Source organism: Microcebus murinus, chromosome 4 (genome assembly GCF_040939455.1).
Source record: "Microcebus murinus isolate Inina chromosome 4, M.murinus_Inina_mat1.0, whole genome shotgun sequence".
NCBI classification, from domain to species: domain Eukaryota; kingdom Metazoa; phylum Chordata; class Mammalia; order Primates; family Cheirogaleidae; genus Microcebus; species Microcebus murinus.
In genome coordinates this window covers 4,600,973-4,621,065 of record NC_134107.1, presented here as the reverse complement: position 1 = coordinate 4,621,065, position 20,093 = coordinate 4,600,973, and the positions used below count along the sequence as shown (strand labels likewise).

The 20,093-nt window shown below is 59.8% G+C and overlaps 1 protein-coding gene across 2 annotated transcripts in view; it reads right to left on the bottom strand.

Annotated features, from left to right (window-relative positions):
* The window catches only part of MOB2 (MOB kinase activator 2), a 42,499-nt gene that overhangs the window by 7,984 nt on the left and 14,422 nt on the right, over positions 1 to 20,093 (bottom strand). The window contains exon 1 of one of the 2 annotated variants that reach the window (XM_012769551.3): positions 3,010 to 3,189. The exons of the other annotated variant lie outside the window; for it this stretch is intronic. Within the exon in view, the coding sequence (XP_012625005.1) occupies positions 3,010 to 3,119 (110 nt within the window). The 5' untranslated portion in view covers positions 3,120 to 3,189. Of the gene's footprint in view, positions 1 to 3,009; positions 3,190 to 20,093 lie in introns of those variants that run through there. 2 annotated transcript variants of the gene reach the window in all.

Here is a 20,093-nt window from a genome sequence, read left to right as displayed (position 1 = left end):
CCTGGGCTGCCAGGCAGGCTCCCTGCTCTGTGGATCAAGAGCTGTCACCTGGTGAGCTATAGGCAGTGGTCACACAACCGATCACGAGTGCCCGTGTAGCTTGCTGTCATCGCTGCACTCTCGGTTTCCTGTCAGAGCTCGTTCAGAGAGGCTGCCTCGCAGAGGTCCTGCCCTTGCACCAGCTTGTTCATATCCGAGCGGGACGTGAGCTCCTTGTCCCACCTGTTCTCAGACAGCACCAAGCAGGGCAGCACCCGGAGGCCTGGCTCCTTCAGACGGGGCCTCAGGGTCAGGAGGCAGCCAGCAGCCACCACTTTGGACACCAGGGCCTCAGCCTCTTCCCCCCGCCTGTCTGCGCCTGCCCTTCTAAAACAAATAGGCCCCAAGCTCTGCACACTTGGAGACAACCCTACTGCCAGCCCAGGCCTGGAATGAACCCATCTCCTTCCACTCATTCCCCCGGGGCACGGAGACGGGGCCCAGCCAAAAGGCAGCAGGACCAGGGCTCTGCCCTGGGAGCTGTGCGGTGCCCACATGTAGGCTTCATGGGAGGGGTGTCCCCCTGACCTCGAGTTCTCTCCTCCCGGGCTCAGCTCCTCCGAGGGGAGAAGTCGCCCTACCCAGCCCCCTCGCTGCCCACCAGCTCCAGCCGAGCCCCCTCGCTGCCCGCCAGCTCCAACCCAGCCCAGCCCCCGCCTGAGACCTTAGAGCATAACACTCCGTCCAGAGTCGCTCTCAACCTCACCAGGTGGGGGGACAGAAATCTGAGCCCCCTCCCCAAGACCACAGGCTCTGAAGGGAGCTACGTCTAGTGCAGGCCCAGTCCTGGCCTGTGTACTCCAGGAGAATCGCCCTGGCCCTCCCCCTGCGGCTGTGACCCCAGAAACACAGAAGGCCCAACACGGGGCATGGAGGGAGGGCTGGGGGAGGGCCTTGGCCGTGGGCAGTACGGAGGCTGCACCAAAGGCCCAGGGAGTGGACGCCAGGCCTCGGCCCACCCACAGGCTGCTGAGACTCCCAGAGAAGAGTGGCAGTGGCCATTTGTGCAGAGCCCCATGTCCCTCCCCCAACAGGTGGGCTGGGCCCACCTGCCACACACCGGCCACTCCAGAGGTGCTGGCCCCACTGGTATCACCTTCCAACTGTCTCCACACGCCCACCCGGCCTCACCGCTCTCCTCCCCTGCACCTGGTGCCTGGACCAACACAGGCGTCTGCGAGCCCCACTCTCGGGCACACGCTGGGCCCCTCCGCTGACACGCGTATCTCACGCCAGGCCTGGCAAACTCCCCTGGCCCTTTAAGATCTGCCAAACATCGCGCTCCCCATCCCAGCCAGTGGCACCCGTGACGCTGTGCCCGCCGGCCTCCCAGAGAACCAGGAGCATCGCGGGGGCAGTGGACAGGCCGGGGAGGGTCGGTGTAGCGTGCTCCCAAGGACCACCGACAGCCACACGCCTCCACGGGGGAGGACCCCCAGCCTGCAGGCAGAGCGAGCTAGGGAAGGGGCTCTGAGTCCCTTCTGCTCCTTGCCCAGCCCGAAAGCCAGCGCAGCACAAGCTGGCACCACAGGCCCACGCAGCAGGCTCTCGATCCCACCAGCACCAGAAACCTCGGCCGTCCGCCCACGACCCACAGGGAAGGAGATGCTCGGGGCACAGGATGCCGTGGGGCTGCCCTCGGTGCTGGGCAGGGGCTGGGAGTCCCCAGAGCACAGTGCAGGGGTCAGCTGTGCCCAGTGTGGGCGGGTGCAGGCGCAGAAAGGAAAGAAGGGCTGCACCCCCCATTCTGAGGCTGGCCCCCCCAAGCGCTGGCCCTGGGACCATCCCTCTCTCCGTGGAGTCTGCTGGCCCTCCTGGCCCCATGCTGTGCCCGCACGCCCTCTAGGAAGGGGCCCAGGAGGCACTCGTGGGAGGTGGGAGACGCCAAGGTCTAGGGTCGGGACGAGCAGGTCGAGGAGCTGCCACCAGGGACCCGAGGACATGTGGGAGGCTCCCCTCAGAGGGCGCGGGGTTCTTGAGAAGAAAAGGTAAACTGGACGGCAACCTTCCAAACCCAGCGTTGAGGGGCAGGCCTGAGGATGCTCCAAAACCAGCCTCCCCGGGATACATGGGTGGAAAGAAGAGAAGGGCCGGTGTGAGAATAGGCCCGCACCTCCGGGAGAGCAGCTCCACTCAGTCACCTGCAGCGGGAGGTCGGGGCAGGAGTCCGTGCCGGTCGGCCTGCCCAGAGCCCCGCAGCCAAGGCTCCTGGTGGCCCCTTCCCCTGGACCCGCCAGGCAGGGCCCTGGTGACCACCAGCCCCCAAATGCCCCGAGGCTCCATCCCATTACCCGCCGCCAGGCAACCTGCAGGGAAAGCAGCTCTGAGCCTCCGCCAGTGTCACACCCAGCTGTGCAGCACCCCGTTCTCAGGCAGCGGTCAGGGAGGAGCCTGAACACGTGTCAAGAACCCCCCTGGACAGTGTTTCCTGGGGCGCCATCCCAGGTCAGACACAGATTTCCTGACAGCACCCCCACAGCAGCTGACAACCGGGACCCGGGAGCCCCAGGACCCTTCTCTGGACAAGGCCACTCAAGGACAGGCTCAGGTCACCCTGCTTTGGGCGGCTGAAGCCCCTGCCCGGGACGAAAGCAGCTACGCTGGGACAACAGGCCAGACACCTGCTGGTGGCAAAGGCCCCGTGCCCAGTGGGCTCCTGTGCTGGCAAGACACGGTGCAGCCGGACGGTCACCCACTCGGCCACGCCCTCCTCCAGAGCAGCAGAGGGGAAACCCGCTCAGCAAAGTTGCTGCCCAAGCCCAGCCCCTCTCAGGCAGTGCACGCAGGCAGCCAAAAGGCCGGCCCAGGGCTACCAGCTGCCTCTGCGCCAGGTGACACCAGCCACCCACCTGCCCAGCACAGCCTGCTGCGTGGCCACAGACGCCATCCACTGCCTCCCAAATAGACTCCAGGGGATAGTCAACAGACGCCTACCCCCGCCCCAGCCCCAGTCCAGTAGGCAGGTGTTACCTGAGCACTCTGCTGACTGCCTGGAGCACGGACTTGCAGCAGAGCCCAGGTGTGGGGGACCGGCTGGGCAGGGCTTGGTCTGCGGGGAGACCGCAGTGGTCTCTAGGCATGACGTGGGGGTGCAGGACGGGCAGGCAGGGCAGGAGCACCAGGCAGTGGCACTCGCAAGCGCCTGCCAAGCGCCAGCTGCCACGGCCTCCACCCTTGCTCCCCGGCCAATGAGGACGCCAGGCAGAGACAAACAGCGGCTCCCTTTACAGAGGCAAAGGCCACCACAGCGGGTTACATCGATTGGCCCTTTCAGAGTGGCACGGGCAGGGCAGGGGCGTGGCCAGTGCCTGCAGCAGGGCGGGAGGGAGGGGCAGTCCCGGTGCCAGTCTGCGGGAAGGGCCTGTCAGAGAAGTCCTGGGCCGATGGTGCACTCAGCCAGGCGCCCCCAGCAGGGGACACATGGAAAGGCAGGCGTGCCCGCAATGGGTCCCACCAGACAGCCTTGGTGGGACATCTGGTGGGACAGGGGCTGACCACCGCCTGGGGTCTCGAGGGGCATGGAGGGGGCGTGGGCAGAGGCCGCCCCTGCAACAGCCGGCCTGCTGGCCAGGCATGCAGAGCCCAACAGACACATCTGGACACTCTCAGGGGGCACGGGGGCCTTTCTGCAGCTGTCTGCACACAGGAGCCCCCCGAGTCCTAAAAAGGGACAGGCCTGAGAGGACAACGCCGCATCACTCCGGCTCAGTGTGGACCCCGCGTCAGTGAGAGCCGGCAGACAACACAGGCTCTGCTCACACTCTGCCCAGCGATGAGCTGCTTTTCCTGCTTCCAGCCAACGGAGAGACCAGCGTCTCAGGCCCTCGCCTTTCAGACCCCGACCAAGCGCCTGCTTGCTGGGAAGCCCCCGTCAGAACCATCCGGAAGGCAGCAGCAAGGGGAGGTGGGCTCACAGCCCTCACAACACCAGCTCACACCCACGCACAGAGCACACTGCCAGCTCCGACAGCAAGCCTCCCCGGCCAGCTCCCTGCTGTAGCACGGTGCACATGGTTTTCTCTGCCCCGCAGGCCAGCCCTGCAGCCCCGAGAGCAGAGCAGGGCTCACCTCTGTGCACCGAGTGGCCTGGTAAGCCAGGGAGCAGGAGAGGCAGGGCACGACACCCTGTCCCCTGAGCTCGGCGGGCCTCTGCCGCCGAGGCAAGGGCATCCCCTGCCCCGTGATGTCACAGGGACCCGGTCACCACACTCACGACTGCCGTCCATCACGGCAGGCACAATCGATGGTGGGGACACAGGCCCAGCGGGACACCCGTGTGGCCTTGCTCCAGGCCAGGCGAGGCTCCCGTGACAAGAGGGTGGAAGAAGGGACTGGGACACCACAATGCCGGGACTGAGTGTGGGATGAAGCCTGCGGGCCGGGCGCACAGTGCCAGAGAGGGCGGTGCAGGTTGCGTGCTCAGGGGATGGATGTTTTGGGGGGCTCTGGCTGCCATGAAAGAGGGGCCGCCGGAACCCAACCCGGGGAGGGTGGTGCTGAGGGGAGACGTGGAGGGGGACAGTTGGTACGTAAACCCCTGGACCAGGCACCAGGCGGAGTGGGGGAGGGGGACTGCACATCAGAGCCACCACTCCCGCTGGGGACTGAGTGCAGGGGAGAGGCACTCAGGGCCCTGGAGCCTCCGGCAGGCCCAGCGGTCTCACAAGTATCACCCCAGCTGTGCGACCGTCCTGAGAACACCAGGCTGGACGGAGAGACGCTGCCTGAACGTCCACACTCGCTCATGTTCCTCCACAGCAGGAGATGTGCAGAGGTGGCCCCACCAGAGGCAGGTGGGAAGGGAGGGGCGCTGGGCAGCTGACGCCTGATAACAGGTGAGGCGCAGAAGGCCTGGCCAGCATATACAGAGCGCGAACCTCAACTTAATCTTTTCTGCCAAAATGTCAAAAAATAACACACTTCCACATACTTTACTATACCTGACTGGCCACAAACTTTAAACATTTACTACGCCAAGAGCCCCTACCTCCTCTTCTTTTATGCCTTAACACACCTCAGCCAAATAAAAACAAAATTATACAGTCAGAATCCCAGCCACTGGGATGAGACACAGCCATAGGTCTACATTAAAAATAAAAGATAAAAAAACCTATAATATTGCGCTGGCTGGCTACTCTAACTGCCACTAGGCGCCCTTCTAATAAAAAATAAAGGTTTCACGTCGCCAAGACAACTTACGACATCTGACTACTTTCTTAAGGACACTGCGGGTCATTTCTGACAGGCAGGAGCAGCACAGGAGGAGCACAGGCGGGAGCAGGAGCACAAGCGGGAGCAGGAGCACAGGCGGGAGCAGAGCACAGCCGGGAGGAGGAGCACAGCCAGAAGGAGGAGCACGGGCGTGAGGAGTACAGCCAGGAGAAACAGCATGGATGGGAGGAGGAGCACAGCCGTGAGCAGGGGCATAGCCGGGAGGAGGAGCACGGCCAGGAGGGCTCTGTAGACTCCAGGAGGGCTCTGCAGACTCCAGGGGGGCTGCAGAGAGGCCCAGGCAGGTGTGGGTGCAGCCTGGCCCTCCCTGCCTAGAGAAGGAACCGCCAAAGCACACTCAGGACAAAGCCAGGGGAGTGAACACAGAAGGGGGCGAGAGGAGAGGACAAAACAGACAGGGCAGGACGCACAGAGGTGCAAGTGTGTGAGATTGTTTTATTTCTAACAAGCTGTTGGTTTTAGAGTCATTTCAGATTTACCAAAGTTGCAAAGACAGCACAGAATCCCCACAGACCCACACCCACTGTCCCTACTGCCGACCCCTTACGTTAGGACAATGAAGGAACCAACGCTGACATGCCATTATTAACTAAAGCCCAGACTGATGCAGATGTCCTGTCTCTGTCCCAGGCCCCCATCTAGGACCCCCATGACAGGGAGGCGTCCCGTCTCCCAGGCTCCTTACTTCGGAGGCAGCCGTGGGGGCCGGGCTTGGTGTGTGCAGGACGCCCCTTCGGTTGGGTCTGGCGTTTTCTGCTCGGTTAGACTGGGCTGTGGGTTTGACACGAAGACCGCAGCCCATCCGGGCCCGTGCTGCAGCTGACCATCGCGCTGGCGCTGCCCTGTCAGGTCAGGGTCCTCCGCTGAATGCGGGAAGATGCTCTCACATCCCTGTCCACACTGCGCCCTCTGAGAGGTCGCCACGCGTGGCCCACATTGTGGCGTTGGGGAGCTGGGCCCTCCACGAGGGTCCCACGCATCGCCTAGAATTCTGCACAAGAGCTGCCTCTTCTCCCTCACCGACTGACGTGCGCAATCCCTTGTGTACGTCAGAATGGACTCGTGGGTGTCTAGGTTACACTTTGAGTCATCATGCAACACTGCCTCATTTTATTAATCACGCTGTTCCGTCTGTGGGCACAGGGAGCTCCTCCAGGTGGCTCCCGCGCCCATCAGTGGCTCTCTGGCACCGTAGGATGCCCCAGGCCCTGCCCGGGCCCGAGATCAGCCCCCTCTCCCAGGAGCCCTGGTTGCTTTTACTGGAGATTATTAAAAACCGAGATCTAGCACTGGGTGGGCTTGTTACTACGGGGTGTCACTGCCCCTGGGCCCTCTCCACTGGCAGAGCACGGAGACCCACGTGTGTGCGCACACCTATACACTTAAACCTCCACCTGCGTGCAAACACCTGCAGCCACGCTGAGCTGGCGTGGGTTCATCACGACATCTCCAGCCCTAGGTTGGCACGGGGATGGCTCCAACCTCACCGCCCCTCCAGCAACGGGACACCTCTGTGGAGACAACAGGCGAGGGAGCTCAGGACTGCGGACGCAGCCCAGCAATCGCACCTGCTCCCTCTAGGAGGCAGGAGGCTTGGGCCACGTAAACGGAAGCAGGAAAAAGTTTCATGGTAGAGTCCAGTGAAAATCCAAGAGTATAAAGAGGACAATGACACCCCCGTTAACAATTAAAACATTCCAGAAAAATATACACATAAAACAGATGAAGACTGTAACCCACTAAATCAGAACATCACAGAAACAAAGCAACTTAAGATCCAAAAAGAGGCAAAAGAACTCCAAGTAAGAATCAGAAATGGGAGGTGAACCATTTTGGAAATGAAGTACGAACTAGAAAACACAAAGACTCAGGCACCGTAAAAGTAGAGGATGTGAAGGAAGAGCTTTTGTAAATAAAAAAGGAAGGGAGCTCCACTCCCGCCCGTGACAGAGTGACTGACACGAGACACAGCTTGCTCCCGAGCAGCACGGATGGAGCGGCAGACCGCGGGCAGCAGGCGGCGCAGGCCACGAGCACAGGGACGTGCGTGAGGCAAGCACTCACCCCGCACCCCAGACTGCAGTTCGGGAAGGAGAGCGGGCGCAAGGTCCGGGAAGCTGCGTGGCAGGGACCCACCCCTGGGTCTCCAGGGCTGCGTGGTGCGCCGTGCTGTGCACCAGGCAGGACGGGGCTGCACAGCGAAGGAGCTCTAGAAACGGGAACGGATCCAGTCCAGCATCTGGCCAAACGCTCAGCTGAGGGTGCGCAGGACAAACTTCTGCAAGGCCTGGCAGAGAACTCGACGCTCCCACCGCTCCCTCGGGCTGTCCACCAGCCAGAGCTGCCCGGCCTGGTGACCTACGCGCAGGCCGGAGTCACCCCCCCGGGTGGGGGCTGGGCTGTCACCAGGCCACACAAAAACTCTCCAATGTCAGCCTCGACATGAACGCATGATCCCTTCTCTGTGACTGACATAGGCACCACACTCTGGACTTAACAGAGCTCGCTCCTGCGCAAGCCCAGCTCTGCCCTCAGCACCGTCCCCGAGCTGTGCTCCTGGCGCACCGCGCCATCCCCAGAGTCCCCAAGGGGCTTGCCCAGGCGTCTCCGTGTGTGCCCTGAGTGTCTGTGGCCAACCCCCACGTAACTGCCCTCAGTGACCCTGCACAGAAACCACACCTGTCCCTTCTCTCCCCCGCCAGAGACACCAGGCAGCTGGGAACAGCGAAGCCAGAGTGCAAGCCCAGAGAGCCTCGTGACCAGCGACGCCACCCCTGTCCACAGTGGGCAGACCCTGGTCCGTGCCGCAGGGCACAAGGCACCTGGTGTCTGCGGACGTTGACAGAAAGCTTCCTCGCGATGGAAAACACACCACGGCTGTGCGTGGTCCCTCCTCACACCACAGCCCACAGGAACCTTGTCCACACCGGCGGAAACCACTGCTGCCCCAAACCGCACCGCTGCTTCCCAGGCCCGAGCATCTGCTGGAGAGGGGAGGTGTGTGCGGGAGGGGTCCCCAGGCAGGAGTGGATTATACTAATTTCCTAATCCGCCAAGCAAAATACACGTGCTCCGGAAAGCTGTCTCAAAACCCGAGAAATGAGAACTTCAAAGCACATGCCTAGTTTTAAAAGAAAGTCTAAATGACAACTGCTGATGACTGTAATAATTTCTTTAAAACTACATGAAATTCCTAGGCAGGGAGGGTGTGCTTAACCGTCAAAAAAAAAGACCCTACATCCGAGACCTGTGCCCTTTCTGGCGGCAATGAGAAGCTCGCCTCCATTTCCTGCACACCCAGCCTGTCTTCTGCCTCTGCCTCTGGGGACTTCACCTTCCCCCCCGGGCGGTTCCAGGCTTCCCTCCGTCCAAGGGAAGGGCTAGCAAGACACACAGCCTCTGCAGTCCGGCTCTGGTTAGTGTGCAGCCCTGCTCTCGGGCAGCATAGCGCCGCCCGCTGGGGGTACCCATGAGCTGCAGCAGTGTGGACACCCGGCCGGCCGGGCAACACGAGACAGTCTGACCACCGGACAGACAGCTGGAGATGCGGCCAGGAAGGAAGCTGCTCGGACGGCAGAAGCAGCGGGTGTGTGCGGCTCCACGGCAGTGGGCAGCCCCGTCACTGGCAGCCTGGGACCTGCCACTTGCTGAGCGGACAGACACAGGACTCTGAGTGCCGGGAGCAGGCGCCTCCCTCTGCCACCAGAGCCCTCGGCCCCCTCAGTCACAGAGAGCAAACTGCTACACAGCTCAGGGAACAGGAGCAGGCGCAAAGCCTCAGTTGTACTGAGCGTGTGCAGACCTCAGATTTCAGAGTCAACTGCGTGGAAAGAATCAACTCCCTCAAGTAGTCACAGAGCAGCCACTGTGGACCGGTCGCTGGTGCACCCGTCAAACACAAGATCCTCGAAGCAAAACTTCCAGTGGGGACGTCCACTCCTGGTCCAGACAGAGTCACAGGGACTGGATTTTACCCCCTGCCTGAGACGACCAACCCCTGGACAAAACACGTGACGGCCCCCATGATGCTGCTCCCGTGGGCATCGGCGCAGAGCACAGCACCCGCAACATGGAGTCTGCGCAGCAGGGACGACCTGCAGGGCCCGCCAGGCTCCTAAGTCCAGGACTCACACCTGGGGTCTCGGTCCCTTTCCAAGGAACTTAACTGAGCCCAGGAAACAAAGCTCAAGAATATTTACACACAGAGAAAATACGCAGCACAAAATAGAGTTCACATATTTACCCTATTTGGATCTCAAAAAAAAAAAAAATCAAAAAATTTTAGATAAAAGAATTCATGATGTCTTGCATCTAATAAAAATCACCAAGTGTTCAAGGAAGAAAGGAAAGTAACCCATCATTAAAAGTCAAATGAGTCCACAGACAAAGCCCCACAAATGGCCAAAGGACAGGATCAGCAGACGCAGCACTTAAAGCCTCACGGCAACTGTCCCACCCGCTCAGAAAGCCGAGGGACACAGAACTCTCAGAGATGAGGAAGACTTTTCTAAAGATCCAAATCGAACTTCCAGATATAGAAACTAAGATATCCGAGATGAAAAACACTCCAGACAGGGTCAAGAGCAGACTGAACACCGAGAAAGCTCAGACTGGCGAACCCAAAGACACGGCGACATTGGCTGTCCAACATAAAACACAAAACACACGTGAGCCGACATCGCCCGACAAGGACAAGCCACGGGCGGGGAGACATCCTTTAAACACACAGTGGCCTCTCACAACTCAACAGCAAGACAAATAACCTGATAACAACAGGCGAAAGACGGAAGACCTCACCAAACAAGAAATCTGACTGGCGAAGCAAGCACATGAACAGATGTTCAAGGTTGTTTATGAAACGCCCGATGCTACGACACACCCGAGAATGGCTGGGATTAAAGAGACGAGTGCACCAGGCGCTGCGGAGAAACAGGGACCCCCGAGCTGCTGGTGGGCGCAAACCGGCAGACCCCCTGACAGAGGAAACCGGGAGTTTCTCAGGATGCTAGACACGTGCCCAGCAATGGTCCAGACACCCTGCGCTTGCGTGTTTAATGAAAAGGACAGAAAGCACGTGCTCCACAAAGACTGCGTACAAATGTTCACGGCGGCTGGATTCGTAACAGTCAGAGAGGGAGACGACCCACACGCCTGTGAGCAGGTAAATGCACAAACTGCCGCCCACGCATCCCACCACTCAGCCACACGTGAGCAGCCCACTGATGCACACGGCCACACAGATGAACCCTGAGATGTGACTCTGTGCCGAGTGCAAGGTGGGTGATTCCATGTGCACCCCATTCCAGGACAGAGAAGGGTCTGTGACAGAAGCGTGTCGTGGCTGGGGTGGGGTGTCACACAAAGACACAGAAAACTTTTGAGTGTGACAGCTGTGCTCCTCTCCTTGGCGGGGCCGAGGTTTCACGGGCACGCACATACATGTGTCCACACTCACCAAACTGCCCTTTAAACACGGGCAGCTCACTACACATCAAGCACACTCTGATGAAGGTTTAGCAGAGAAGCCACTTTGCTCAGACTCCTCGCTGAGCTCTGACCTGAAAGCATCTCCAACTGGACAGTCCTGCGGACCGGCCCTGCCCAGCCCCAGCCCGAGAGGCCTGCTCCCCCACCCCTCAGCTATTGGCCCACACCCGCCCATCAGCAGAGCCTGGAGGCTGTGCCAACCCCACCATCCTCTGCTCAGAATCCCTCGTGGGCCCGTGTCTTGCAGAGAACGTGCTGGAGGCCCCTCCTCGGCCAGCACTGCCCTCTGTCTGCTGCCCTCGCCGCAGTCGCCCGTCTCCTGGCAGTGGCCCGGGCACCCACGAGCACCCTGAGCACACTCCTGTCCCGGTCTCGCACCTGCCCGGTGCTCGGGCTGGAGCACCCTCCCTCGATGGCCCACGGCCCACTTGCCGGCTTCCTCCAGGTCTCTGGTTGCCTCACACCCATCCCCGTGTCATTCCCGACCTGGCACACGTCAGCACCACCAGCCAGGTGTGCCCGTCTGGCTCCCATGTCAGAGCGTGAGGTGTCAAGGGAAGGGATCGCGTGTCTATCGTGTTTCTGGTGCCACAACAGGGGCTGGCAGACAGTCGCTCCTTGCTGCACAAATGAAAGAGATTCCAGACGTGCATGGCGGCGTGAGAAGCCCTTATGGAACAGAGAAGTCACAGGGGAGTGGTGAGAAGGCAGAACCACAGGCCACCAGAGGGCGACACCTGCCTCCCCTTCCCACGTGTTCTTCTCGGATCCACAGGGCCTGCCAGCCCCACGGCACACCCTGTGGCTCCAGATGACAACCAGGAGGTGCCAACACCCCACCAGGTGCCGTGGGCTCCTCTGAGGCTGAGACTCCACCTGTGGACCCGCTGGGGTGGCAGACCCTCCCCAGGTAGTGACGTCTATGTGATACGCTCTGCCCCAGGAGCCTCCCAGGGCCTCTGTCACCCACAACAAGGGGCAGTACCAACACTAAGTGCACACACCCAGCCAAAAGGAACCACATCCCTGAAACTGGTCTAGGGAGAGCTGACCTTGGGAAGCAACACGGATCAGGGCCCGTTGCACCTGGTCCTGTGGAACTCGGGCCACAGCACCTGTGTGGCTGCAACAAGCTACAGGCACCAGGGAAAGCAGGCCACGTGCATACTGTCGAAAATGGGACCTGACCCATCTGAAAATAACATGCAGCCAGGCGGTGCCCAGTCGGAGTGTCCAGGTCTCCAGCGGGCTCCCTCAGGGCTGTGTCCCCGCAGAGGACGTGCCCGGCACACAAAGGTGCTGAAGAAATGGGCACTGATGAGGCAGGCAGACTCGCCGCGAGTTAAATTCTGCAAAAAGAACCTGAAAATGCTTTCCAGACGTGGTCACTCTGGAGATGCCCCTCCCCCACAGCCCACTCCATCTACAGCTGAGAAGCGGCCCAGGAGGTCCACAGTGACAGTGACAGTGGCACGGAGGGCGGTTTCCTCCCACCCGGAAGACTGGCGAGATCTTTCCGTGACCTGTCCAGTGGTGAGGCTCCTGCCTGGGGCTCTGCTTTCTAACCTCTGAACTTGTTTCCCTACCTGACTTTTTGTTCTAACTGCTGAAAAATGTGCCCCAGTTTACCTCCATGCCTATCAGAGCTCTCACTTGCTGTCTCATCTTTAACTCCCAGGCACTCTTTGCGATGATCTTACTTGTCACGTTTCAAGTCTCCGCAGGGACGACGACAGCTCTGTTTCACTCTGCTGTTCAGAGGCTGTTGCCTCCTTCTCGGTTTGTTTCGTCTCGAACACCTGGTGACCCTGGCCCGCCGCAGAGCACAGGGGCCTCACCAGAGGATCTGGTCCATGCGGCAACGTCCCAGAGCGCAGGGAAGAGCTTCCAGGCTCCACAGGCTCCCCCAGCGTCCAACACAGCGGACGAAAAGGCCCACGTTAGGGAAGACGGTGCCACAGCCCCAAACGCCAGGGAGCAGGGGGCCTCGTCCCCACCGCCAGCGTCTGGACACCTTCTCCCTGAAATGGCCGGACTCCCCTCGCCACCTGACAGAACCATGGCAGCTGGGTCCTGAGGGCCGTGTGAGGGCTGCGGAGCGACCCTGAAGCTCCACACCTGCACTGCACCTGCTGACCGACCCTCCAGACCTCGTCAGACTCGGGGTGTAAGCTGCTGCCTCAGCAACCCTCCTGCCTCCCGCCGCTCCGCTGTGCGCAGCCCACGACGCTGCAGCTGTCCCGGCTCCTCAGTGAAAGCGAATCCTCCTCCCACACATTCCAGCTTCTGCGAGGCTCCGCCAGGCGGCCCTCTGTTCTCCAGCTCCCTGTGCGCTGTCTCCTCTCCCACCCTGTGTTCCTGGGGGTCCCTGCCTTCCCCTAGCTCTCACCCAGTGGGGCTGGGGAGGGGCAGGTCCAGAGCAGACTTCAGCTCTCTCAGCTGGAGAGAGGCGGGCAGAACTGAGGACAAGCATGACAGGTGACCAGGAGCCTCCCGGCGAGAAGGCCCCACACAGGGCTGCCAGGGATGCCCACAGCTGCCTCTCTGTCCACACAGCTGGCTCCTGGCTGCGCCAGAAACTCCAGACAGCACAGGCCAGGCTGCCTGTGCCACACCCACCAGCAAACAGGCCCTGCACCCTGACCCACACCAGGCCCAACACCACCACCAAGAGCCATTGCGGGCAAAGGCCACAGTCTTGACCCAAACCTGAAGGCCAGTGAGGTCCACCCTCTCCGTGGCCACAGGCCACACCCTGAGTCCACGCTGACAGCACTGTTTCCGGGGAGGTCTGCTCAGAGACCAAGACAGAGAGCAGAAATCGGACACCCCAGAGGGACTCTCAACCCCAAGTGCTGGCCCATGCTGCTAGTTCAGGGTGTCACCCGGACCACGCAGGCCAGGACACAGCACATGGGGGCACGTGGACAGCAGGCCCACCCGCACCCCTCAGCCTGTGACACCCCCACCCCAGCTTCCCCCAACACACCCCCACCTCCCGCAACATGCTGCGCACGCACGGCCTCCCCGCCACGCCACACAGCAACACCCCGTGCAAAATCCTGCAACAACTCTGGAGCCATTTGTGAGGTTCAGAGAGCTCCGTCCCTCAGTGGTGCCACAGAGTCCTGCGTGCCTGGCCCAGGCCCCGCTGTGACAGTGGCGGTGGCTGCGGTGGACAGGAACCTCTGGGCAGGGTGCTCCCTGCAGGAGCGATCCTGAAGAGCAAACACCTTGAGTCCCCTGCGGGGCAACCACAGACCCCTCCTCTCTAGGCCTCCTCAGAAAGGCATTCCACACAGCAGACCTGTCCCTGAGGGGAGCGTCCTGGCAGGTGCGGGGGTCGCCGCCACGCACAGGTGCCTGGAACCTCCCGACCAGACTGCAGCGTGGGGAGGCAGGGAGGACGAGGCCGGAGCAGGGCACTGAGACAGGAGGGCTCTTCTTACCCACAGGACTGCCAGAGACGAAAACGCTGATGGCGCAGCACGGACACAGGTGAGCGCACACGCTCTGCCACCACGGCAGGGCAACGGACCAACAAAGGCCAGGCCTCGGAGGCCTGCTCTTGGAGCGCACGCACACGTGTGCACCTTGAGGCACCAGGCGTTCAGCGTGTTCCAGCCATGCTGGCCCTTCCCTGGCGCTCACGTCCTGGACCCTACACCATCACAGCACCATCACAGCCACATGGTCGGCCCCAACCAGTGTGCAATACAGCAGCCTCAGGGGACACCAGAGTTCGCCACAAGGCCCCCCAAGGGCACACCTGGGGTCCTGGCCGTGGGCAGCGGTGCCCTCTGGTGGAGCCAACCGCCTCAGCTGCAGCCAGGCAGCAGGCACCGGACAGCGCGCACCAGCCCCAGGGCTGCCCCGTCTGGCCCTGGCTCTCCCACTGCACTCCAGGAACGAGAGGCTGCAGGCGTCTCCTGCATGGGGACTCCCGAAGGGAGTGCTCAGGGGTCAGCCGGCTCCTCGGAGCTGCCTGGACATCCACCAGGGCAAGGCCCCCACAGAGGGCACAGGGGCTCCGGACAGAGGGGCTGTTCCTCAGGAACTCCCAGCCGCAGCCCGTCTGTGAAGCGGGAATGCCGACCACAGTGTGTCCCGAGCAGGCACTCTGGCGCTAGGAATCCAGCCCCAGGACGCCACTGGCTGCTCCTGGGTGTAGAAAGGCAGGCCGAGGGGCCGCCCACCTGCTCGACAGGGAGTCTGGGCCAAGAGGCAGCAGTGCTCTCTGGGGCCGAGCACACAGCAGAGGGTTCTTCTCAGAACGAACAGAACCACGGCCACAGGGAAAAGACACTCGTCCACCAAGCACAGCTTCGAGTAGCCACCGAGAAGTCAAAGCTTCCAGCTGTGCGAACAGAAGGTGCCAAGCACTAGCTACTTGCAAGGTCTGTCTAGGTCTGACTGTGACACTCTCGTGTTGGCTGCCCCCACAGCAGCACCAAACGCAGACCGTCGTGAGCGAATCGCAGAAGAGAACGTACATGGAAAGCATGTGCAACCTCACTGACGACCAAAGAAACACAGATAAAAGCAAAATCACGTTTCACCATCAAGTGGGAACCAGGAAAGACCAGCAGCCTCGCCACACCCACCCTGCCCCTGCCAGTGAGTCGGGAAACGGCGAACGAGGTGGGCAAGGGGTGGGCTGCAGGGACGCAGACGGCGGGCGGCTGCGACTCTGCCCCAACAACCACAAGCCCAGGGAGGAAGCTGCCAAGTGTTCATCCAGAGTAGAGAAAGGGTCTAGCAGCACATGCCCCTGGGGAGGGGAGGCTCCACGTCCACTGTGATTTCAAACAGTGAAGAAAACTATCACGTAAAAGCGAAATCTGAGCTGGGCAGTAGCTCACACCTGTAACCCTACCACTCTGGGAGGTCAAAGCGGGCGGATTGTTTGAGCTCAGGAGTTCAAGATCAGCCTAAGCAAGAGCGAGACCCCATCTCTACTAAAAAAATAGAAAGAAATTAGCTAAACAACTAAAAATATACATAGAAAAAATGAGCCGGGCATGGTGGCGCATGCCTGTAGTCCCAGCTACTCAGGAGGCTGAGGCAGGATTGCTTGAGTCCAGGAGTTGGAGGTTGCTGTGAGCTAGGCTGACACCACGGCACTCTAGCCCGGGCAACAGAGTGACTATCTCTCCCCAAAAAAAAAAAAAATCAAACCCAGAGTGCCAGGTTCTGCACCAGCTCCCTCCCCGCTCCCGGGCGCACACTCACTGCCACCTGACAGCCTGCCTGGGCATCTCAGCGCCTCGAGCTCACCTGCCCACAACGAGCCAAGGCACTACACCTGCATCCCACAGACTACACCCCACCTTGCCGCTGGTGCTACCACCTGCCGCCACCTCCACCCCACACGAAGCCCGTAGACTTCCTCATTATTTCCCACATCCAACCAGGGTACCCAGGAGCAGGGTAGAGCATGGCTGGACAGGACACTGCACCCCACCTCGCAGCGCCCCAGGCAGGCTCCCACCCCTCTGTACCGCCTATGCAACAGGGTCGCAGGAAGCACGCGCAGAGCACAGCGCTCCCCTGGGGAGGAGTGGGTGTGTGGGACACAGGTGAGCTCCAGGAACCCCCACCCTCCGCCAGCCCCCAGCCAGCACTGCTGCCCACCGAGACCATGCAACGTGTCCTAACTGGCCTTGTGACCCCCACACAGAGAAGAAGGGGTGGGGTACAGTAAGGAGACACATGTACTCTGCTGTGGGACAGCAGAAGCCCCTCCCGAGGAACTGCCACCCGGGCCAGTCCTGCGACAACTCCCCAACAGGACAGAGGTGACTGCCACCTGCCAGCTCCAGAGAGCTCACAGACACAGAAGTGAAGAGGAGCGTCACAGAGTGGAAATGCAAGGACCTGCTCTGCAAACCGCATTTATACCTTAAGGAGTAGCAGGCCAAGAATGGATGGCCGATGGTGACTCTGCGAAGAGCCACCACACCTGGCAGAGTCTCCCATGGGGACCAGCCCGAGCCGGCCCACCTACACTGGTACGAGCAAGACGGCACCGTGGGGCAAGCCGGGCCCTGCAGGTAGTGGTGAGGACAGGAGCCCAGGCCACAAGGCCCACGAAGTTGGACTGGGCACTGCTGACGTCCCAGAGCCGTGCAGGAGAGGGCTCGGATCAAAGTGGGGAGGAAATGGTGCCATGAAAGGAATAAGCCTGCACCCTTACCTAAAACCACACACAAACACCACCTCAAAGTTGAATACGACTGACCCTGGACAGCACAGCCTGACTGCGTGGTCCACTTACACCTGGGTTTTCCTCCACCTCTGCCGCCGGAGACAGCAAGACCCCCTTCCCCCTCCTCCCCCACACGAAGGCAGGATGAAGACCTCTGTGATGATCCACTTCCACTTAATCAGTAAAAACTGTCTCTTCCTTATGATTTTCATAACAACATTTTTCTCCAGTTTACTCTACTGTAAGAATATACTATACGATACACACAACATGCAAAATAGGTGTTCATAAACTGACTATGTTACGGGCAAGCTTTCTGGTCAACAGTAGGCTATTAGTAAAGTTCTTTGTGAGTCAAAAGTTACACGTGAGGCCGGGCGCTGTGGCTCACGCCTGTAATCCTAGCTCTTGGGAGGCCGAGGCGGGCGGATTGCTCAAGGTCAGGAGTTCAAAACCAGCCTGAGCAAGAGCGAGACCCCGTCTCTACTATAAATAGAAAGAAATTAATTGGCCAACTGATATATATATAAAAAATTAGCCGGGCATGGTGGCGCATGCCTGTAGTCCCAGCTACCTGGGAGGCTGAGGCAGAAGGATCACTCGAGCCCAGGAGTTTGAGGTTGCTGTGAGCTAGGCTGACGCCACGGCACTCACTCTAGCCTGGGCAACAAAGTGAGACTCTGTCTCAAAAAAAAAAAAAAAAAAAAGTTACACGTTGATTTTCCACTGCAAGGGGGGGGGTGCCCCTAACCCCTGCACTATTCAAGGGTCAACTGCAAACATGTAAACGTAAAACCTGAAACCATGAAACTCCTGGAAGAACAGAGGGAAAAAGCTCCCCGGCATTGGCCTTGGCGATGACTTTCTGTATGTGACACCAAACACACAGCAACAAAAGCAGAAATAGACGCGTGGGACCAAGCCGAGCTGGAAAGTCTCTGTGCAGCAAAGGGAGCATTCGAGAGGATGAGAATGCAGCCTGCAGAACGGGGGTATTTGCAAGCCGTTTATCTGATGGCATCTGAAACACACCAGGCACTCACGAAACTCAGTCGCAAAACCACCCCAAGGAATCCAACTCAGGAATGGGGACGGGGCCTGAGCAGACACTCTCCCAAGAAAGACACACAGATGGCCACATGTAAAACAGCCTCGGCATCACTACCTACCTACCGGGGAAACCACAACGAGCCATCACCTCACACCTCACTTAGCACAGCGATTATCAGAGCAACGCAAAACCACCAAATGAGGACGCAGAGGAAAGGAGACCTTTGTGCACTGCTGGTGGGAATGTAAAATGCTGCGGACACCATGGGAAACAGCACAGAGGCTCCTCAAAAAACAAAAAATAAAACCCCCACATGCAACCCAGCAACCTCTCTTCTGAGCGTTTATCCAAAGAAACTGAAAGTGGATCTCAGAGACGGCTGCCTCCCTCTTTCACCAAGGCACCACTCATAACAGCCCAAATGCCCGGTGGAAGATGCATGGACGGAAAGAGTGTGGGACACACCCTCAGTGACTACACTAACACATTCAGTCTTGGAAAAGAAGGAAATCTGCCAGTTGCCACACCGTGGCTGAGCCTGGAGGACACCGTGCTAAGCGGAATAAGCCACAGGGAAGCGTAAAACCCCCAGGACTCCTCACGTGGGGCTCTCAGCAGGTGACTCTCAGCCCTGGCAGCTCGGTGCCTGCGGGGCTGGGAGAGGGAACGGGTGGAAGGATCTGCCACTCGGGTGTGAAGCTCCCACCAGAGATGAGCAAGGCCGGGAGATCTGCCACGAGACATCATGGCCACAGCTACCATGCTGCGCTGCGCATTTAAGAACTTGCCAGATTGTCCCACCACAATTCAGAAGAGTGGGGAGAAGCCTGGGGTGGCGGGGCGGCCCTTGTCTCTTGTTGAAAACAACAGAAGAGGCACCTCTAGAGCCACAAAACTAAAAGAGCAATTCCAGCGAAGCTCCAATGCCCCCCAAAACAGGAAAACTCACTTCACTTACAAAGAGATCAAAAGGTGGTAGGTGAATCCAACACACAGTCTCCGAAGGGCGTGAGCGGCAGCCAGTGAGGGTCCCCACACCCCATGCACTGCCAAGGGGGGCAGAGATACACCCACAAAGACAAAAACTGCAACCTGTGGCTTCAAAACTGCCTAGAAAGTTAGGGAAATAACAGAAGCCACAAAAGAACATCACAAATTAGAATTAGAAAAAAATGAGAACTGCAGAAAGGAACCCAACCATACAGTCAGTGGCACCACCTATCGCTGTGGCTGGAAGGCACTCTCGTGGCAGCACCTGCAGAGGAACACGCAGGAACACGCAGCACCCACCGCACCCAGACTGCCCTCAGCAGCCACGCGCTGGGTCCGAGGGTCTTGCAGGTCAAAGCGGACTAAGGCAAGTGCGGATGACGTAGGGTTAGGTTGAGAGAAGGCCCTGGGGCCCTGAACGTGGACGGGAAGGGCGAGGCGAGCCCACGCAACTTCAGACTTCCCGCGTGCATTGCGAAGAGCAAAGGCACCTCTGGCACCTGGAATTTGGTCTCTAAAACTATTTCCCACGACAAGAAACCAGGACTCCCTGGAGAAGAAGTGGGGTCCGGGTCCAGGACAGGGACCACACTGGGGCAGCAGAGCCGTCGGAGACCACGAGGGCCACGTCCCAAGGCTCAGCGACCAGGCTGAGTAAGCTCCAGGGCCACAGACAGACAATGAGATCAGCAGTGAGGACAAGGGACGCAGAGACCAAGATTGTTCTAACCCATGAAGTCTCAAAGGTTTTTATTTATACGTGTACCTACTCTTCCAACCCCCACTGGTCACATTTAGAAGACAACAGAAATTCGAGTCCTTCACGCTGGGCGAGTTACCCTGTATTTCTCAGGGTAACCACAGAGCCGACAGGAGGAAGCTTCTCTTCATAGATGTCTTCCCGCCAGTGGAGGAGGAAAGACAGAATGAGGGCGTGCGCTACCCCTGGACAGTGCCCGAGGCATCAGTATCTCCCGGCCACATCCGGGAGAGGCAGCACGTCTGTGAGTGGTGTAGTCCTGCCCACTAGGCACAGGCAGGGACTCCGGAGTGACACAAGCCAGACGGTGGAAACCTGTAGGACAA